Source organism: Mya arenaria, chromosome 3 (assembly GCF_026914265.1).
Source record: "Mya arenaria isolate MELC-2E11 chromosome 3, ASM2691426v1".
Classification (NCBI taxonomy): domain Eukaryota; kingdom Metazoa; phylum Mollusca; class Bivalvia; order Myida; family Myidae; genus Mya; species Mya arenaria.
This window is the reverse complement of record NC_069124.1, coordinates 34,066,995-34,089,354: the sequence shown is the minus strand read 5'-3', so window position 1 is coordinate 34,089,354 and position 22,360 is coordinate 34,066,995. Positions and strand designations below refer to the sequence as shown.

Here is a 22,360-nt window from a genome sequence, read left to right as displayed (position 1 = left end):
TGAGACCACATCACCATATACAATACCACTAGACCACCTTACCGTTGTGAGGCTCTAACCCAATACCTCTTGTTTAGAGGCAGAAACCTGTCCCATGAGACCACATCACCATATACAATACCACTAGACCACCTCACCGTTGTGAGGCTCTAACCCAATACCTCTTGTTTAGAGGCAGAAACCTGTCCCATGAGACCACATCACCATATACAATACCACTAGACCACCTCACCGTTGTGAGGCTCTAACCCAATACCTCTTGTTTAGAGGCAGAAACCTGTCCCATGAGACCACATCACCATCTACAATACCACTAGACCACCTCACCGTTGTGAGGCTCTAACCCAATACCTCTTGTTTAGAGGCAGAAACCTGTACCATGAGACCACATCACCATATACAATACCACTAGACCACCTTACTGTTGTGAGGCTCTAACCCAATACCTCTTGTTTAGAGGCAGAAACCTGTCCCATGAGACCACATCACCATATACAATACCACTAGACCACCTCACCGTTGTGAGGCTCTAACCCAATACCTCTTGTTTAGAGGCAGAAACCTGTCCCATGAGACCACATCACCATATACAATACCACTAGACCACCTCACCGTTGTGAGGCTCTAACCCAATACCTCTTGTTTAGAGGCAGAAACCTGTACCATGAGACCACATCACCATCTACAATACCACTAGACCACCTTACTGTTGTGAGGCTCTAACCCAATACCTCTTGGGGAGAGGTGGACACATTTACTAATAAAACACCTTGCCTTTGCTTGTTTTCATCACTCTGGAAAGTCAGTATGGCATACAGGAATAAGTAACATATGTGTTAAAACACTTTATTGGATAAAAACACCACAAAATAGTTAAGACTAAGGAAGGAAAATGTTCTAAAATTAAAATACAATTGATAAAAACATAATTACAGTTTATTAAATTATGATTTAAAACCTTCAAATATACAAAGGTTTTAAAAGCATAACTGCTCACAATTTAGAGTTTTAAAATTAAAATGAAGTAATCCCTCAATAATGCGGCCAAATGCCATTATGAAACATTTACATTGGAGACAGTTTCAATTCCTCTAATCTCAAACATTTTTCAATGAGTTTGAACAAGTCCACATAGGTATGGTTCATTTCAAGAGGGGTAGATGCGATTATTTCATAGGGTGGAAATCATCCCACGATCAACCAAAGAAAGTACCGCCCATGCTCGAGAGGAAGGACCTCTTGGGCTGGGGCACTGGCATCATGCCTGGCCTATTTCCGCCCCCTGTAGGCCTGCTTGCAGTGCTTGACCCCGCCCCTGAACTATTGTTTGAGTATTTGAACTGGTTCAAGTTGCCTCCCTTGCCTCCCCTAGCCCCAGAGTTCACACCTGTAGACTTGGACATCCAGCTGGTTGTGGAACTGCAAGGAAAAATAAGACAATCGATTATTATAAACAAGAAAAATATTGTGGGAGAATGACAATACTGATTGATACTATGTTAGTGTACAAAACCTTCCTGTCTGGCAGGAAAAACAATAACAAAAAAAAGGATGGCAATAAGCAGAAAAATCTGTACTTGTGTACTAGCATAATCTTATGATCGAGTACTTCAGAAGTTACATGTACATGTACCCTGTATGATGGCTTTCATTAAAGCCCTCCAGTTCGATTCTTCGATCCACAAAGGAAACACATGATAAAAAGTTATATTTCTCTACACTGCATTACCAATGTTTTATTGAAATGTGTTATACTACCAAACATAGAACATGAATGTAATTCATAATGACCTGAAGTAGGAGCACAACTCACCTTTTACTGGCAGCAGATTTCTTTCCGCCTCTTGCTTTACCATATGAATCTCCCCCAGCCTGCTTCTTTTTGAAGAAATTCTAAAGGAAAAATATATCATCATTAAATAATTGTGTAACAAGAAGAAACCCAAATGTAAATATTTTTTTAATAAATAGTCTTATAAATGCTTTATACTCATAATGTGTAGAATGCACTTCTTTCTTTATTACAAAATAAAGTGTGGCAAATCATTAGGAGTGTAAACCCTTCAGCAAATGTTGATATTTGCTCAAATATTGTCTTTGTACTTTGAAGCCCACAATTTTCAATTATGTTATTAACGATATAGAGCGATTGAACTGTTGCGTGATTGGTTGATTGATATTTTCATCTGATGATATCAATGTATTTTTAAAATGTTAAAATATCCAATTTCTGTTGTAATAGTCCTATGGCCTAATGGATAAGGCGTTGGATTTCTATTTTTTATCTGCATCCCACCAGAACCAAAATATTCTTTTAGCTTTATACTTCATTTGTATTTTTTTCTGCATTTTTCAGTTGGATTTCCAGGCAAAGTAATATTTGGACGCAAAACATGATCTAGTTCCTTAAAGAAACCAATTTTATGGCTAGTATCTTTTATCATATTTTTTTCCCCAGAATAACCGAAGAAAATAATGGAAACAATGGCTGATATCCAAGAGTAAAAGACACTTACCCGTTTACCCCCTGCACCTTTGCCTCTACCCCGCCCTCTTTTTGACCCACGGGACTGGGATGAAGAGGGGCCTGGGAAATAGTCAGATGTTGTCAACCATGTGTCCGAGTCTTCGGGGGGAGAACTCTCCTGCTCTTCCACAGCTGAAAAATTTCATTTCATATGCAAAACATAAGCAATTCACTTAAAAAAATAATTGTGAAGATAATGTGACAATTCACAGTAACTGTAAACAGTATCATTTTTTTTTTCTTAATTTATTTCATTGTTACATATAAAGGCTTCTCATTGATGATGGTTGCATTTTACTTAAGACATCAAATGTTCTCATTGTTGTCATTGTCTTGTGCAATTTGACATGACACTTATCCACGTTAATATAACTAATTGTAACTGTTAATCCAATTGAAAGATTTAATAGTCACAACATAGACCTGAACAAACAATGCATGTGACTTGGATTCAATAAGCTTGTTTATTAAAACAAAGAAGGCAATTATTGTGGGCGGTGTTTAGAAAATTATATTTATTCTATCTAAATTATATTTATTATCGATTACTTGCGTCACTTAAAACATTACCATACTTTAAGAAAGCATCGAGACTTTCAGACATTTCTGTGTTAACTTTCTTTTGAAAATTCACTTTCTTAACTTTTATCTTTTCAAATTTAACAATGTACTTACATGATCCCTGATAACCACGTCTTCTAAAAAAAATTCATGCAATTTAATACAGACAATTTATAAAATTTTACCAGCAATAAGTTCCGAGTATTTCTTGGTGATATCGAGGAATCGTTCGGCCTTGAACTGTCGGAGCTTGTTGAAGGTCATGCCCTCGACGGTAAGAAGGTCATTGACAGTGAGGGGAAGTTTCTCCGACATGGCTCGTAACACGGCGTACGGAAAGATGACGAAGAAATTTACACCACCACCATGCTCCCGGACTGAAAAACGATTTTTGAGAACTTTCAAGCTTCATAATTTTTGATGGATCATGACATGTGTTAACATAAACTTATGAAACTAAGGCATTGTTCTCCTATCTTACAATGTATGTTTATGCCATCAAGATCTTTTTTTGCAGAAACAAACATGAATATATGAATATCAATGTAAGATTTGCCTAATGGAAAGAAATGAAGCCAAGCAAACAAGTGAAGGAACATTTCTACCTTGAAAGAGATAGTTTAAGGTAAATTATACATGTAGGAAAAAGTGCGATATGTAGAAAAGGTTTATGTTCAACCAATTACAACCTGAACCATGTTATTTCTAACTTCTAAAAATACACACTTACGGTTAAATTGCTAAATAAAGCCAATATAATACAAATATTACCCAATTCCTCTGCGCGGGTCTTGAGCTCATTATAGCAGTCGTCTGTTAGGACTGCCTTCTCACTGACAGGCTCTGTGCCAATCTTCACCTCCTTCTTCTTCCGGTTCTCCTGCACCTGCAACTCCACCTGTAAACAATGTGTTCATCATGAGAACCTTTACCAATAGTTGATTATCACCCTACGTGTTGAATAATTAATTATGGTTGTCTTACCTTTACCACTGCCATGCAATTGAGGGATGACTTGATAGTGAATGATAATATGTAACTCCTTGATTATACGCAGGCCTTCCAGCAGCCACTAACAAAAAAGTAGGAAAAAAGTAGGTTTTCTGACAGAAAAGAAGGAAATAGTAGGAATATTATTTACAAAAAAGTAGGAAAAGTAGGAATATTTTTGGTTAAATATGTAATTATTAATAGCTATTAACTTACCTAGAGGAGATGTTTTTAATGCAAAAGCATACCATTCTATATGCCACATTGAATATTTTAGTGAATGATGCTTGGTCGGTTTCTGTTGCTGAACTGTGTGGGTGAAAAGATGATGCACGTCGAAGTGGAACATGTTGCCACACCTTTCAACAACAGAAACCAGCCAGTTTGACATCTTTTGTTCATTTTCTGCAAATAAAACTTGCACAAGATCAAACTTTAATAATTTTGCGGGCTTTATTTTCAAAAAAGTAGGAGTTTTTTAGAAAAAAGTAGGAAAAAGTAGAAAACTGTTAAAAAAGTAGGAAAAAGTAGGAAAAAATAGGAACGCTGGAAGGCCTGTATACGCCAAAATATCATCATCAGCAACCATTGTACTTAATTCCCTTCTACTTTTTAAATACTGTGGGACAATTAAGTGACAAAATATTGTTTTAATGAATATGCATAAGGCAGGGGAGATAACTCTTCTTCCAATAAATTTGCATGTTACAATTAAATATTTTTCAATAACACCATTAGTGTCAGTAGCTTCCATGGCCTAGTGGTCTTGATGGCTGAAAATAATTATTGTACTGAAAAGGGAGACCTCTTTCAATTCCGCCAGAATATTTTTTTATGGGAAGGAAGCATCTGGTACCTAGGTCCTTGCGGAACCAATGAAACTGTCTCCCAGGTCTTTTAAAATTGATAGAGATCTATCTGTGCATATTTCGGCATTGGTTTCTTGCGGAGAAAATAGAACTGCCTCTTAATTATCCATGCCTACAAGATTTTCTTGCCAAAACGCCAACAGTACACAACAAAGGATAGCTTAGTAGTGTATCAGGATTATCTGAAGATGCCAAATTATAATAATGGGAAGTACTTCCCTCGCTGTACCTTCATTTTACCATTGAGGACATCCTGAGACCTCCTGCCCAATCTGATATAGCAGGCAGCATGTTCCATGGCAGTTATCTTTAGCTCCTCCATGAGTACACCGTCGATCACCAGCTTCCTGAAAAGTCTATCAGCATCCTGTCTGCTGTATGCCGTCCCTCGACCATGCATCGGGTGCTTGTCATGGCCATTTTCTGTGATCTTGCTGTTCTTGGAACCTGTATTTTTGCAATGTAGCATGTGACATCAATGAAACATATAGTTCATACTTGTTCTCATACAAAAAATTGTCCAACATATTATGCCTATACACATTCTGACTAAAAATTTGGTGATCGCAGGTCAAAGAGAATAAGATGCTTCGAGGTGTAGGTGGTGCTATAACTTTCTCTATTTTTCGGAAATAATGCCAATACACTCCACAAAGTCCTGATTAGTTTAGGTTGAGCCTTCTCAAATAATAAAGTTTCGAAATTTCAAACAAGCCAAATTGCAACTTTAACTGTCCATTTTTAGCCAGCAGCCATGTTATTGTTGACATCACTGCTCTAGTCAACTTTCTTTCTATGGTACGTAACCGCTACAAAAAGCCAAATACCTTCAATGAATACATGTAGCTTTGCCTTCCAAAACCTTGCACAAATTTAATGTACCTTTGAACATCTCCACAAAGTGTATTAGAGTGAAGTCACTGTTGTATCTCTTGGCTGTCAGGTCCTGCACTCCCTTGATGATCAGCTTCACATCTTCGGTCACATCTCGTAACTTGAATGTTTCCTGGAAGACATACATGTAGAGGGTTTTACGAGGTTTTATTCATTTGCTTGATGATATGTCTAGTCCTATTTACATACATGGGTTAATTCCAAGTTACAACCCTGCCATGTTGTAAGTTTTCAACCCAAATCGGTTCAATTTTAATCATGAGCATTTTGTGGTGTTCTCCATAGCTGAAAGCTTAAGCCGGTCATATTGTCAAATTCTCAATTTTCATACAATTATGACTACCTCTACATTTCAAATGGTATGGTTTAAGTCAGTTTCTTAAAAGGAAAGGTTGCTGAAAAAGAATGACAGGGTGTTGCTTTAATTAAGAAATTAAAAAAGCAGAAGGATGCCCTTGCTGGTCTTCATGTGGGAAAAAGGATGCTACCAAAAAATAACTGGATGCACACTTTTCCATAAAACCCTATAAGTGGTAAGCATGAAACAAATTCAATGTACATTCGGACTTTGTATTTAAATCATTTATTAAAATGAGGTCCAGGGGTCATGATTATAAACAGCCTGAAGTCTGAGTTCAGACTCAGTGGCAAAATCTTCATATCAGTGTAACTCGCTTTATTTTTGAGAATCAATCATGAAATCTGCTAAATTGTATAACAATTTGAAATTGTAAAACTATTTAAAATTATTTTTGTAAAACAAATGGAATAAAGATGATAACAGTGATTTTCTGAGCCTGAGACGAGACTCGGACTTGAGACTGTTCGTAATCATGGACCCTGAACATTGATTCAACCACTGAAGCCTACCTTAGAGACACAGTTGTCACAGATGGCACCCTTCATGCTCCCACACTGGCCTCGGTCAAACCCGGACTCGTTGAAGTAGTTGAGCACCTGGGCCCGGCGACAATCCGCAACATTCTCGCAGTACTGGATCATCCTGAACAGGTTGTCAATGTGAACACGCCGAGACTCAAAGCTTGCATTCTTGTCCACTAAAATATCGTAAAATGAAATGTTCAATACATACTTAATAACTACTAGAGTTTAAGTAAGACATTTTATTTTATTATTGATGAATGCATTTTTCAGTTTATAAGAACCATGAAAGGTAATTTATTTTTGAAGAAGTTATTGCCTTTGGTAACTTAAGTAGACATTGCTGTATCACGGAGAAAAAATATCAATATGTTTCAGTTTCTGTAAATTTAACTTATTAATTATTATAACTGACTGCACAAATTGGTTCATGCATAATTGCATATGTCGGGTATTGAACCCACGACTTCTTGCTCTGAAGGCTGAGACATTCTATAGAAGCTACCTTAATAATAAAAGTACAAGTGCGGCTGTATACATGTAAAAAATCTGGTTTCTTTATTTTCAATTTCTTGAAATATATTTTTAATGCAGTAGAATGAAGCATTTAGGTTGCAAATTTGCATAATATTCAACTGTGCAATAGATTTGATGAAGTTCTATTTCAACCTCACCAACAATCTTACACCATGAACTTCTTGGCATTTATCATAAACAAAATCTATTGAAAGATTACACTCTCTTTCCTTTGGAATATTAGCAACAAGGCTTTAATCCATAGCATTTGTTGAACTTATATCACTGTTGAACAATTGAAGAATAAGCCATGGATAAAATATTTAAACCAGCCACATACTCTCAATAATTCTGCGTAGTCGCTTCACGTCGCTATATGTGTAGAGGAGAATACAGTGTGCGAGGCGGCCGTCCCTGCCCGCCCGCCCTGCTTCCTGGTAGTAGCCCTCCACAGACTTGGGTAAGGAGTAGTGGATCACGAACCGCACATCTGGCTTGTCGATACCCATACCAAACGCTATCGTTGCACAGATCACCTGTGATGGGGTTGAAGAATTGATCAACGTTCTTTTATAAAACTTTTTTTTCTCAATATACCCATATTGCAATTGTTCATGTTGTTCATCATAACCTATATTAGCAGAGATCACATATTTATATAATAAACATGTATAGACGTTCAAGAAGAGTTTTACTAAATTCCTGATCCTGTATAAACATTATGGGGCAATTGTATCTATGAGCAAATTATCACAAGATCAAGAATTCAGTTAAATGTTTAGTGAGAGTCATGAATTAAGCTGAAAGTTTAACTAATAATCAAATCAACTCTGCCTAAAATGATAAATAAAGCTCTTCGTTTCTTAATAGATATTATGATTAGTAAGATACCTCAGGTTATAAGATGCTCCTGTTTAACAGTTACCTTTATAAATGATATCAAAATGATCTAAGGCTTGTAGCATCCCAATAAATAAATTTTGGGAATGTTAATAAAATAGCTACCATAATATTAAGAAAATCAGTTGAAATGTGTTCAACCACATTATCATCTATAAAATCATTCACAGAATATTTGATAGCAGTTACAATTTTACAATGGTTAAGGGCTGTCCTAAGTCCTTAAATCCTATTGAGAGCTCTTTTGATATAAATACTATGAATAAAGTTACAACCAAAAGCAACTAGCTGACATTTTGTTGGTTCCTATCTTTGCAAACTTAAAGAAAACTCGCAAGAGATATCATAATTCTCCAAAGCAAATTAGAAATAACCACCCACCTTGCATCTGTTCCCCTGGATCCACTTCTCCTGAATCATGACCCTCTCCCCGTCCGTGAGCCCCGCGTGGTATGACACAGACAGGATGCCTGCCTTGCTTAGAGCTTCAGACGTGGTATCACACTCCTTTCTGTTATTCAATTTTTTTTTCTATTTGTTATGTTTTTTTTAGCCATTATGAAAACTGATAGGAAAGTTATCCTTTATTTAAACCACAAATTCGAAATGGGTTAGAACTCAGGTAAAAAGAGTCTACTTTCAGCAACTCAATGGCACGTAATACAAAAAAAACCATAAAACAAAACCGAAAAACACCCATTTATTCTTTTTGTTAAACAAACACTGACATCAGCAGTTTATTTTTTTCAATGTTTTAATTCTTAAACCCCAAAACCCTACAGAAATGATACAGACACATTCATTCCCCCAGTTACCTAGAGAGGCAGTAGACAATGCCACATTTTCCAGGAAAGTCGTCCTTGATCATTTTGATGATATCATTGGTGGCTGTTGAGGGTTTCTTGGGCCGCACCTCAAACTTCAGGTTAGATCTGTTGAAACTGGAGGTGAACCTGAAAATGTGAACACCAGAGTTTATCATGTTTGAAGGAATCCAATACTCGATAATGGGCGGTTGTGAGAAAACAGTTTCAGATGTACTTGTTTATATCTAGAAATGTGAGCATAGCATCTAATATGTCACATTTAAAAGTTTACAATGATGTCGTATATAGTTAACTTGAAGAAAGTTCTGAACAATCGACCCAATGTGAATATATAAAACTTGGTAACCCTTGCATCAAGTGAAAAGAAAGAGTATATAAATATTCCGAACATAATGTCACAAACAAGCTGTTTCAGTCTCAAAAGAGTGAGAAATTGGCCATTTCATGTTAAATTTCAATTGAAAGAAGCAACAACAACAACCTGTGATACCTTTGTCTTTGATGCATTTTGATGCATTTTCAGTCATTTACTTCCCATATTAGTAGCCAGTAGGTAATACCCTTTAAAATGATACCAATAGATGAAGTCACCAGGCATAAAAAAGTTTTATGTTAATATTACTTTATACCAATAAAACGTATCTATTCAGACTTTGACAAAATGGTCTTTATAGTGCGTTCATTACTGGGTTTGTGTTAAGAATGTGAATGGTCAAGTGGTGGAATACATTAGATTCTTACTATGCATAACTGGTTATTGGTATTGCACAGTACATATTTTAGAATTGGTTTTATCTAAGTTATGTACCACGTAACATGTGAAACGGGATTTTCCCATATAGGTTTTTTACTTTACTGCTCCAGACATACTTTGATAAAAGAAAAAAGAAGAAGAATATTCATAACAGTATAGCCCTCTACACCAAAGGGGATACTTCTGCAAATTCCAGTTTCTCCTACCATTTATGGTTCTTCATGTGAAGCTGATGACAGATGTCCTTGCGCACCCTCATGGTTGCTGTGGCAGTGAGGGCCATCATCGGGGTGCCAGGAAACTTCTCCTTCAACACCCCAAGTTTCTTGTAGTCAGGTCTGAAGTCATGGCCCCACTGTCAAGTGAGAGGAATACAATATGTTAAACGTTCACTAGAGTCTTCTTCTGGTTGTATATGGGCTGATGATTCAGAACAATGTTAAAGTTAACAACATTGATAATGCTGTTGTTGTTAACTTTCAAATCTTAACTGCTCTGCAAGTTAAAAGGATACATTTGTTATATGCTGTATTTCTAACAAGATTTGAGACGGTTGTTCTAGCTGTATTTGTTTCATTTAAATATAGTAGCATATCATCGCCTAGTTCACGTTTTAAAGTATACAAAGATGTTTTCAATCACATTAAATTTAAAAGAAATCTTAACACTCGGCCATTTAGTGTTACTGTGTTTGTTTATGGACTGAAGGCCTTTGTACAACACATTTTGAATATCCTTACTCTTGAATTTAGACATTGATGAAAAATAATATAACCCTGCAGTACAGAATTGAATGCATCTACACATATTTTTCATTCCAGTGGATATTAAGTAAAAGATTCTTTTATCACTATTTAGTTTACTTAAATTTACACCTGGATGTGTTTCAAGAAAAAACGAAAAAATAAATCATACACATGGACATAAGTGAAATAACATACACAACAGGGTCATTATTTACTAACGTCTTGAGTCTGAGTTTCAGACTCAAAAAATATTTTAAAATGATTAATGTTGACAAAAGATACGTGCCTGATCGTAGAACAGATTATTTGTACCGCATACATAATGTTTTACCCTCGTTGCTCCTTTTTAGCTTTTTTACAACAAAATTAAAATTTTAATTTTCTGAGTCTAAAATATGGGCCCTTGTTTAAAATGAATCACTTTGTGATATTTCTCTTACACTGCTAACACAATGAGCCTCATCGACGACAAATCTGTCCAGCAGTTTGCGATCATACAGGTTACCAAGGACGCTCAGAAGCTTCTCACTGGCAGACAACTGAAAGAAACAGTAAGAAGATAAGTTATCAACCCATGGATTACAGTCTAAAGGCCAGTCCTAAAAAATGTTTCGGCCGGGGTTTGAAAAATCAAACTGCCACTGATGGATAAATTCAAAAACATGTTCATTGATTGGTAAGGTCAGAAATAGGCCAATGAAAACACTTGTTATATACACATTTGGTTTATTCCTCTGAAATCTATTTAAGGATCATTGGAAGAGAGTTGTTTTGGGGAACACGGACCACCCAATTTTCTTACAGACTTTGTGCAAATCTCAGGCCTCCCCTGGGCAGCTCCAAAAGCTGGAAATCTAGTCAAAGCCTGGAAAATACCAGGCCTGTTTATGCTCTATGGTACCAAGCAACATAAAGCCAAACAAGAGCCCAGTGTTGTGAATGCCAACACTCGTCTGTTGTTTTTTCATTCGAATAAGCTTTAACTCAACAATAATTAAAGCTAGAGTTATGGGCATTGCTATACATGTGCGTATTGTCTCTGATAACATGTGTACCAAGTTTCATTTGAAAATCCTGAACCAGTCGTGCCAATTTTTTTGCACAACGGCACCTCTGCAGCAGCCTACAAAACCTAAACCCTTTCTTGACAAAATCAGACAAGTAGTTCCATACCTTCTGACATTACCACATCCACAGACAGCAGCTGACTAAGTGGTTAATTTAATATGTGCTAACTATGCTGTTGTTTTTTGTGATTAGAGCATATTGGCAATCAAATACTCAAAGACAAGAATCCTATGGACTGACAAGCATCAGTAACAATCTGTTTACAAAATCAAATGGAATTGTAAATTGAAGCTTATTACTTTTTTTGAACTTATTTAAAGTATTTTGATTATTAAAGATAAGAACAAATAATTATTAAGAGAGGATAAGAAAGCTGACTTGGAAGTCACCAAGAAAGTAAACCATTACCTTTTCTGGGGTAACATAGATGAGGCGTACTTCTGGCTGCCGTCGGAATAACTTCCTGTACAGGATGTCAGCCTCCTCTGCGCTCACATCGCCCGTCAGGTGGCCTGCTGGGACCTGCCATATACATACAGAAATACACGTTTAAGTGAATCTTGACAAAATTGACAAGAAAGGCAGACTAAAAAACCCCATAGAAAACCATTTTATCTCTTAACTTCATACAACATCTTCACTTCTAATAACTACATGCCAATTTCATTTCTGGTGTCAACAAAATTGGGCATCCCCCTTAATTTTGTTGGAATGATTCCAATGACAGAAAGAAAGAAAGAATATACATGTTCTTTGCCGAGAATAAGACATAGTTTTCCTATGCCAGTCTTTTTCAAACTTAAAAAACCTTAAATATATAAAAGTTTGCGATAGGACAAGATTAAACTTACATTGAGAGAGTTGAGTTTCTGGACCTGGTCCTGGATAAGGGCCCTGAGAGGGGAGACAACTACTGTGACCCCACCTGACACCAAAGCTGGTAGCTGGTAACACAAGCTCTTACCTCCCCCTGGCAGAGAAATGTCAAAAATAAGTATGGAAAAATTCTCAAGCAAGGTAATCAATTGGGTTAATATCACATAACAAATATATAATAATCAATACAGATGCCCTTTACGATACTGCTTTGCATTACAGTAAACCAACAATACATGGCTATTACTGTTTAAATTCAATAACAATTTAATTAGCTTAATGTCAAGACAAAAGAAAAGTCGGATTTAAGCCAGAATTCTGCAAATTTAGTGTGCAACTGTCTTCTATCAGGATTGTGGTAATAGTTTTTCTAATAAAGGTCACCTTGGCCTTTGACCTACTGACCCTAAACGGTACAAAAAAAATCCAGTACCTGTGGGCATGAGGATAAACGTATCATTGCCGAGCAGTGCAGCATTGCAGGCTTCGAGCTGGTGTTTACGAAAGTTCTGTAAACCGAACACCTGGTTGAAGACCTTCACCATCTCATGGCAGTGGGGGAACGAGTAACTGGCATACTCACTCGGGGGTTCTGCTACGCTGGCCGAGCTAGTTGTGTCTGTAATATGAAAATAGAGTTAATTTATGTTTGGTGTTAAATATTGATGTACTAACTTTGCATGTGATATAACAAGGAATGACTGTCCAGCATCTCCACACAGTTCTAATGCATCTTTGAATCTAGATCGAGAATAACAATGTAAAACCTTAGATTTGGATAATCAGATAATCCCTTATGTTTAACATGAGATTTATATTTCAGTTATAACCACACCACCATTTGTTATTTATAAAATATACAACATAAAATACAATGTTTAAATTAATACTCAGGTAATATTCAAAAATCAAAAACCTATTAAAGTTAAAATTTTAAGCGAACTGTTAAATATTTTAATACTATTGTTCTTACCAAGGGAATTCCTTGAACTTTTCGGCTTGGGTATTTGAGGTAGGTTGTTTTGAGAGACTATCTGATTAAAGTCCTCCTCATCTTCAAACCCGTCTATAAGATCATCCTGTGAAACTTCACCTTGGTAACTGACGGAACTAGGCTCCTCGGTATATCCAGAAGTACTGGCATTTCCCATACTTGGCTTAGACTTGCTGACTGTTGAGGTAGATATCTTGTAGTCAAACTCAAAGTCTGACTGTTCAGCCAGCTGCATGTTAATTTCATCATCTACGCTGTCAAACATGTCTGGTTCATAATCATCTACTGGCCTATTTGGAGCAATGAATGAATCTGCATCAGAGAATGAGGTATTACTTGTATAATTATTTCTGTTGGTGTTATCAGATCTTTGTCCAAAGTTTTTACTTTGATCGACCTGAATTGCAGGTGTAGACTTGGTCTTTGGAAATGACACCGGAGTCGACATTGTACTGGAGTTGTTTGTGGAGTTGAATGAATGTTTCTGAAACTTGCTCATAAAGTTCACATGAGTTTGTGTAAGCACTGCATCTTCCTCAAAGAAACTGTCTCCGCAAGGAATGGGTGACGCAAGCTTACTGGAATTGAAGGCTGATGTGTTCTGATTGATTTTAGAACTGGGGTTGGGTTTCTGAACAGTACTTGTAACTGGGCCAGATTGCCAGCCACATGAGGGTGGCGTTACATTTCCTATTGCACTGGAAATGTTGAAATTCCTTTTCGCCATTGTTGAGGGTGTTTTATACCCTGTGTTTTCCGTCTTTGGAGCTGTAAAGTGGCCAGCAGAATGTGTTGTATTGACAAGAATTTCCTCTGTAAGGTCGACATTTTTATCTTTAGCAGTCTTCTTAATGCTATTCCTGTAAAAGGCCAAAAAAAATGTGTACACAAAAATGACAAACAAATTTTATTATTAAAGAAATTTAAGTTCATTTATGACATCAATTGGTGAACATGTATCCTGTATTATAGAAAAGCAGATACCCTAAACAACAAGAGCCGTCGTAAGACAGCGCGCTCGACTACGCCGCTTTGACTTAGAATACAATAACGATGTAATAATACCAAGTTTGGTCTCTTTATGTCAAACCTAACTAAAATTATTCGATACATAAGGTGACTTTGATGGTGCCCTCCCACCAGCCCGCCCAAACAATGACGCAAGTCATTCAAATTACTTGATTTCCCATTATGAAAATGTGGTTAAGAATATACAAATATGCCTTTCAAAGGAAATAAAAAAAAAAAATCTAAAAAAAATCTAAAAAATCTAGGGCCATAATTTGTATTTAGGCTTAAACCGGGTTATGTTTCTTGTTGTAAGATGGTCGTAAATAATTTTGAATGTTATTAAGTGCATTTAATGAACGGTATAGAAGTTTTTTTATTAAAATCCCTGAACTTTTACTTGCCTAAAACTTTAACCTAAGTCAATCAGGGGCCATAACTTGTATTAAGGATATGGAGTTATGTAACCTCATTGGGTGATGGTCCTGAACGATTGTGTGAAGTATTAAGTCAATTAAGTGAAGGGTATAGAAGTTATTAAACAATATCCCAACATGCCCTAAAACTTTAACCTAAGTTCCATAGTCAATCACAATTACAATAATTTGTATAAAAGATAATATGAAGTTATCTAACCTCATTATGTGATGGCTCTGAACATCTGTGTGAAGTATTAAGTCAATTGAATGAATGGTATTGGAGTTTTAAGTGAGAATCCCAACTTGCCCTAAAACTTTAACCTGCCCTTAAACTTTAACCTAAGTAAATCTGGGGCCATAACTTGTATTTAGGATAATATGGAGTTATGTAACCTTATTGTGTGATGGTCCTGAACAACTGTGTGAAGTATTAAGTCAATTGAACAAAGGATAAAGAAGTAATTAATAAATATTCCAACTTGCCCTAAAACTTTAACCTAAGTTCCATAGTCAATCAGAGGCCATAATCTGTGTAAAGAATAATATGGAGTTATCTAACCTCATGATGTGATGGCCCTGAACAACTGCGTGAAGTATTAAGTCAATTGAATTTAGGGTATTGGACTTATAAGTGAAAATCCCAACTTGCCCTAAAACTTTAACCGGACGCCGACGCCGGGCGAGTAGTATAGCCCACCTATTCTTCGAATAGTCAAGCTAAAAATGTGCATAGCTGTTACCCATTTCTTAAAATGCCAAACAGAAAATGGACAATGTGATTTTACTCTTTTTTAATATTCAAAAGAATGTCCATACAACCATAACCCCACCTACCACTGTTGCAGAAGTTCCTGTACTGGACTAGAGGATGCTGGAAAGGCTGCCATCATGTCCACCATGGCCATCTGACTCAGGTGCCCACAGATACGGTCCATTACTTGTAGCAGTTGAAGCTGCAGCTCAAGCATATTTACATCCCCATGGTTTATGGGCTCATTCTTCGGAAAAACAGGCTGCCCAACATTTTGGTTCCCCTTTGCTGCAGTGGATTCCATCGTTGATGGAAGACGGTTCCCCATGGGTGGGTTGGGTAAGTTGACTTTAACGTCTGGCTTTACTCGAGCTTGAAGTGGTTCTGTAAATAGGGGAACACCTCGTAGATGTCATTGATAATTCTTAAAAGTCTGACTAAAATGGTAACTTATTTGCATTAAATTTTGATTTCAAGAAAAATAATTCCAACAAATACTTCTTTTTGCTCTTAACAATTTTTACAGTCGTATCATTGTTGTTAATATTACAATCAAACTTTCTGGAATACCAATACATTCCATATATGACAGTGATTTGTGAGTCATACTAGATGCAAGTTTTTATAGTAGTTATAAGTTTTGTCAAATCCAACATCCTACCTGGTAGATGTGCATCTGCCCCATCCTCATCACTATCAGAGAACTCAAGGGTCCGCCTCTTCTTCTGTGTGGGACCCACAACTTCTGCTTCAGTGTCCACACTCTCCGTGGAAGGGGGCTGAAAATATATGCAAGTAGTATATTCAGGGAGTTCAAAGCCATATGTAGGTGGTTTGCTATTGTGCTATGGTTATTTTAATTGATCCAGAATGGACCTTTTTTGGTAAAAACTTCATAAAGGATCTATCGTTTCTCATAGGTCGAATGGTTAGCATCAAATGTGCATATAAGAACCATGATTTCTACGATTTTAATCATTACCGGCAGTTCAACTGATCAATCTGTTGAGTGTGGATTTTTTCAAGTCATTCAATAAACTGCAAAGTTATTTTTTTTATCACTATAAAGCTTATTACCTCTGTTTTACTTTTCTTTCCGAAACATGGAGAGCCTGAAATGAACATATGAAAATTGTATTTGCATTTAATAAAGTCAGTTGAATATTAATAAATCAAGTTTACTATTAAAGTAAATATGCTGTATTAGTCAATTTTATTTACTTATTATGCATCCAACACATACAATATCTCACCATAAAGATCACCAATGCAATTTCATACATGATGTACAGGGTTCGAATTTAGACTCGCATACTCACAAAATGCGAGCGACATTTGCAAATTGCGATTGACTTTTATTCAAGCTCGCAAAATTCTGCGAGTGGCTTTTTCTAGACCTCAAAATGTTAAAAGGAAAGTAGAATAAACATGAACTTAACTTTGCTACGAAGTTGAGTGCAAACAACCTATAAGTGGCATGTTTACACTTCCAGTAAAGAGAAGACAGTACGGAGTCACGCTCTAGTACCGGTAAGTGTTCAAAAATAGAACAAATATGGAAAAGGCCAAATTTGATCTCGAATCTTTCCAGGGATGCTTCGAGGCTTGCATAATACAAAGTGAATACAAATGAGTTGACATGACATAATCACCTAGCTCAATCATTGGCTAAATTTAGCGCTTTAGCGCACTATATGTAAACCCCATCAACCTTTGAATATATCCGCTCAACTGTCAAAGTGAATAGACTTTGATATATTTTATAGTCCAAAGCATCCACGCTACATTTACTGTTGCTTTTATTAATTCCAAATTTATAATGTTATTTATAACTTATAGACTAAATCAGTTAATGAAATCTGTAGCATGCTCGCCGAATGGGAATTACCCGATGGCGAGGGTAAATATACCCTCCTCAAAGTGAACAATGTCAAATTATTGGACAGCTCTGTTATTAAAAAGCAGTCAGCATCCGATGAGTCATCTGTACCCCCCCAAAACGAATATGCCATCAATAAGTTCTAGTAGTCGAGTCACTCAAGATTGATACTTTTTAATATTCATAATATGTCTTAGGTGTAAATATCTACTTGAATTAGACGATATAATAAGGGAATAAAGAAAATAATAAAATTGCAAGCTGATTTTTCATTTTGCGAGTTGCCTCAAAAAGTTAAATTCGAACCCTGATGTATGATGGTGCGCATCATATGTGATATGAGATAATGACTGGTATGTACTGGTGTCTGCTGAACCTCAAGGCACACCTTTATATGCTAATCAACACATTGTACGTACTGGAGATGTCAAAGTCATCGTCATCACTGAGGAAGATGTCCTCCATGTTATCAAACTTCTCCATTTCTGAGGACTTCCGTTTCATGCTGGACCGAGGCTGGGTTGGCAGTGGGTTATGCTTCTCAGGTGACCTGTAAATAAGTACAATAAGTTTAGGGTTTTGTTTATGTCAAAAATGGTTTGACAAGTTTATCCTTGAAAGCAGTCAATATATGCATTTAAGCTAACAAGCCTGTCACAACTTAACCATGGGTTCCTACAGCTGATAATGGATAATCTTGAAAAACAACTCAGGGCTGTTAGAGTACAAGGGATTCATGTTCAAAGCAGGGTAAAAGGGCTGTAAGTTGTTTATATTTATTTTAAGGTTCTTCCTACTGTTTTTGATGCAATTGTCAGAGCAAAAAAACAATCTTTACAACTGTACAATATTCTGAAGTTAAAAGCTCTCTTAGTCCTGATTTCAAGACTAACCCTTAATGTTTGGAAACCCTGAAGTTAGTTGTACATGCACAGACTAATCAGGCTTGTTTCAATTTTTATATATACAGCTGTGCTTTTAACAATTTTCAAAACCATATAGAAATGTAAGGATTTTGAATTATTGTTTCAAATATATTTGATAAATTGGAAAACATACATGTTTGTGGCACGCATGGGTCACAAGCGATATATTGTTTGTGTTACCAAGTCATCCTAACACACAAATCAAACACTCACGCAACATCATGCCAACAAGTGACTTAGCATTAGTGTAAGTAACTTAATTCACAATCATTGCAAAACAAATAGAGTTTAAACTAAGCCGTCATAATGCACATGCAAGATATTCGATTAAGAAACTCTCTACCTTTGTGGTGCCACAGCAGCTACGGGTTTAGACTTCTTCTGCATGGTGAAGGCTGTGATGGATTGCTGGATCGTTGCTGTCTGAAGAAGCAAGAAAGGAATTTTAGCTTTAGCTTAAACTATTGGGAGGCATTCTCATATACAAAATTCCTTTACAGATGTTATGCAGTGATCAACCTTGTCTTTGGATGAATTGCACTGCAACATTTGTACACCATTTGTTATTTATGACAGACTAATGTATTATTAAATTATTAAATAATAGCCTTAAAAAATCTGTTTTTTTCAATTAATAGCTACGTTTTTTGGCATCAGCCTATATAACGACCCTTTAAAGTCAGATGTATTTTTTGACCAACAGATTGCTGATTCTGATTGACTTTTAAAACTCATAAACTATACAACTAAGAATACAAATCACTGTATTTACAAGTCTACGATATATAGTTGATGGAATGGGTACAAGCAAGCAAGCCCTGAACTCTTAAAATGCTTTCCAGGCTTGCTTGAACCATGGTGTTCATATGGCAGGGCAAAGCATAGCACTAATATTGTGCCAAGCAACAGTATAAGAATTTTGACTTGTTCACCCAAAATTTTGATAAAATACACAATTAATTATGTTTTATCCACAGTGAATGCAAACCTATGTATTTACTATGGCAAACATGTTACTCCAAGTATACCTTATTTCTAGGCTTTTCCACCTTAAAAGGTTGTGACGGTTTGGTCTGGGACAAAAACTGGACCTCTTCATCATCAGCAAACAAATCATCAACTTTCCCTGCAAAGTTCCCATGACTTCTGGTAGACTTGCTGCCCATGTGAGGAGCGGCAGCATTGTTTGTCAGCCTGGGATTAACGTTACTTTGTGCCGAGCTTGTGAAGATGTTCCCATTGGATGGTAAGGTGGATAAGCCGGGCTTGTTTAAACTGAGACTGCCACTTGTTTTCTTAAACTTGAATCTCCTGTACAAATGTAGATAACATTTATATAAAAAAATACAACAACAATAAATTAATCTAATGATGTTGCACTGTCAATATAATTCAAACAAAGCCAGTACCTATCAGGCTACATGTACACTTGAAAATGTCCATCAATTTTGATCCCTGGAAAGGTAGAAAGTGAAAAACTAATCTTAATTCAAAGAGCCATGGTTTCATTTATAAATAATAAAGATTTGACCTTTCTGTTAAAGTGATTGTGTACAGCTTTTAAAATGACATGTCATTTACAACAATTAGTTGACAACATTTAATTATAATGAAACTCAACCAATTCCCTTTGATTTCTTTCTGGGGGGTTTTCACCGCCACACCATCATGCCATAATGGTTGGTATAATATGAAATAAACGTATTTTGACTTTATAAAAATGCAATTCACTATACTAGAGCTGTTCTTGTGAAGATCTTGTTTGTTTTTCAAGAAATACAATGCTTTTATATTCATTCACAAAAACTGTGTTTTACAATTTTTTATACATTTTTGGGGAAAAGGTAGTCTAAAATAATAGACATGTTATACGGGATTCTTCCAATCCCTAACTGTACGTTGACGGATTTTTTTTTACGATTTTTGATATGGTAAATCCTTCACGTACAAATTGTAGTTATTCCGATCAGGATTCCGGGTTAAAGCATATTACATCTACAAAATATCATAAAAACAAGAAATATTACCAGATTTGGTTATTTTATATTAGTTCTGTACCCAAAAAATAAATATCCAGCCAATAATTATGAGTTTGACGGGTTTTCTTCATTTCATTCTGTCAAAACATAACAATATATACATGAAATGCACCTGCAAGTCTTCAGGGCACAATTTTAAAACAATCGGAACATTTCGGCCATGGCCGAGTTGTTACGATAGTATTAACCGAGGTCTATCTCGAAGCTTGTCGGAGGTGGCCGAGTTATTACGATTGGGTCGAGTTGTTCCGCTTGGCATAATTGTTGTCTGTGTCAACAAATTCGTTTTATTGGAAATTGTGTTTTAATGCATTAAATGCTTGTTTTGTTCAAAATAACTTTTCACTTACATGGTAAGATATGAATATAAACCTTTATGATAAATTTCAACCATAAAATACTTCACTTGATACAATTTCAATATTTTTCAAACATCCCCGGTTTTTGCACAAACCTGTTTAGACGTTTGGGATTGGAAGAATCCCGTATAACACAGGATTTGCCATATCAAAAATCGTAAAAAAATCTGTCAACATACAATTATTTGGACTATGGAAAAGGAAACTTTTCTCAAGGGAAAACAGCTTAAGAAAGCAGTCAATTGCACTAAGAAAACTGACTGATTCCATACATACCCTTTAGTAGTGACTGTGTTACTCATTTTTGTGTCTTTCTTTGTCCTTGAATCCTGAAAAATGTTGTTTTTAATGTGTGCCCATCAAAATTTTATTTGGTCTATTAACAATTACAATTAACACGCAAATTCAAGAATTGAAATCCATTGTTGAAGATCCAAACATTTAAATTTAGACTAAGTCCAAGATTTTCTGACATTTTTAAACTGCAGTAATGCATAGTTATCTTAATGTTAGATTGTTGGTAGGAGTGACCCCATTGATAAATCTCGGTTGGTGGAACTACCGAAAACCGTGGTAAACCCCGCAAATTTTCATAAGTATATGTACAATAGTTTTCGAGGTGGTTTGTATGCTCAGATTTAATACTTCAGGAGTTCATTTCTATCAAATGACCGAGTGCTAAACCCATACGCTAAGGCCTAAAAAAAAAATTGTTTGGTTAGGGTTACATCCTTTTCAAAAATAGGTAGGGTAGGTAGGCTTTTTTTTTATTAGGCTTTATATCAGAATGTCATTTTCATCATTGGAGAACGGTGTTAAAATTATCTTCTATATAAGCAATTAAGGTTTTAAACTACATATATTGAAAAGCAAAAAAAAATTATTTTTTTTTTTCTTTTTAATGTTTTTCTCTTTTTTTCAAACTGAATATAAAAACGGTAGGGTCGGCGCCTATATTCCTTAGGTAGGGTTGGGTAACCCGAACCAAATGTATTTTTTTTTAGGCCTTATTAGACAACTTCAAAATGAAACATTCATTTAAACCTTTGAGTATGATGAGTAATTCGTCCACGTTTAAACCAGAGACTTACTTATATAACTGTGTTCTTTGTACAAGTTCTGAAACTAGGAACATGCATAACTTGATTTGGTACGAAATGGATGAGTACGAAAATAGATGTTGAACTTGATTTGTAGGGAAATAATTAAATTTAACAAAAAATATGAGAAAGTAAGGAAATAGTAACATTCATATTCATATGAAGTAATAAACTAGCAAGTGTTACTCACTATCTATTCCCGAAAGTATTTTATATAATTTTGTTTCTAGCGCTCAGTTTTCACTTCCGGTAGTGCAGAAGCGTCCCGAAATTCAACTTCCTTTTCAATTCGCCATTTAGGTAAACAACATGAACGGAATTAAATTTCCTGAAGAAAATCCATTGAATCTGTGTTATCTGTTTATTGCAAATTTATTTTAGCACAAGGAATTGTAAGATAAACTTCCTAAGGTTAACTATTTATATTATTTCACCCTTTAATGTCTTGTTTATATTGTTTTATGTGATGTAAAAT

The 22,360-nt window shown here is 35.8% G+C and overlaps 1 protein-coding gene across 2 annotated transcripts; it reads right to left on the bottom strand.

Moving 5' to 3' along the window:
- Positions 1 to 838: 838 nt before the first annotated feature.
- LOC128229005 (recQ-like DNA helicase BLM) lies at positions 839 to 22,167 on the bottom strand. Of its 2 annotated transcripts, XM_052940627.1 has the most exons (26): positions 22,076 to 22,126; positions 21,877 to 21,904; positions 21,062 to 21,114; positions 19,416 to 19,698; positions 18,731 to 18,810; positions 17,881 to 18,011; positions 16,660 to 16,694; positions 16,244 to 16,361; positions 15,666 to 15,966; positions 13,384 to 14,264; positions 12,844 to 13,029; positions 12,386 to 12,504; positions 11,943 to 12,056; positions 10,907 to 11,005; positions 9,927 to 10,075; positions 8,955 to 9,092; positions 8,521 to 8,650; positions 7,580 to 7,775; positions 6,712 to 6,899; positions 5,830 to 5,953; positions 5,177 to 5,394; positions 3,860 to 3,986; positions 3,274 to 3,465; positions 2,517 to 2,659; positions 1,814 to 1,893; positions 839 to 1,419 (listed from the first exon to the last, which is right to left on the bottom strand). In XM_052940627.1, exons 3-26 carry the CDS (start codon positions 21,085 to 21,087, stop codon positions 1,197 to 1,199), a joined length of 4,281 nt encoding a protein of 1,426 aa, XP_052796587.1. In that variant the 5' UTR covers positions 21,088 to 21,114; positions 21,877 to 21,904; positions 22,076 to 22,126; the 3' UTR covers positions 839 to 1,196. The 2 variants fall into 2 exon arrangements, with proteins under 2 accessions (XP_052796587.1, XP_052796586.1); XM_052940626.1 differs by lacking the exon at positions 21,877 to 21,904 and having other exon boundaries at positions 22,076 to 22,167.
- Between the last annotated feature and the right edge of the window lie 193 nt (positions 22,168 to 22,360).

What these genes read in the sequence shown, in the direction of transcription:
- LOC128229005 (XM_052940626.1), bottom strand. Translation starts at nt 21,087, where the DNA reads ATGAGTAACACAGTCACTACTAAAGG. An exon ending in ATTGTCTACTGCCTCTCTAG is followed by an intron (nt 8,651 to 8,954) that starts GTAACTGGGGGA and finishes ATTGAATAACAG; the next exon opens with AAAGGAGTGTGATACCACGT. An exon ending in TCCTCAATGGTAAAATGAAG is followed by an intron (nt 3,987 to 5,176) that starts GTACAGCGAGGG and finishes CATTGTTTACAG; the next exon opens with GTGGAGTTGCAGGTGCAGGA.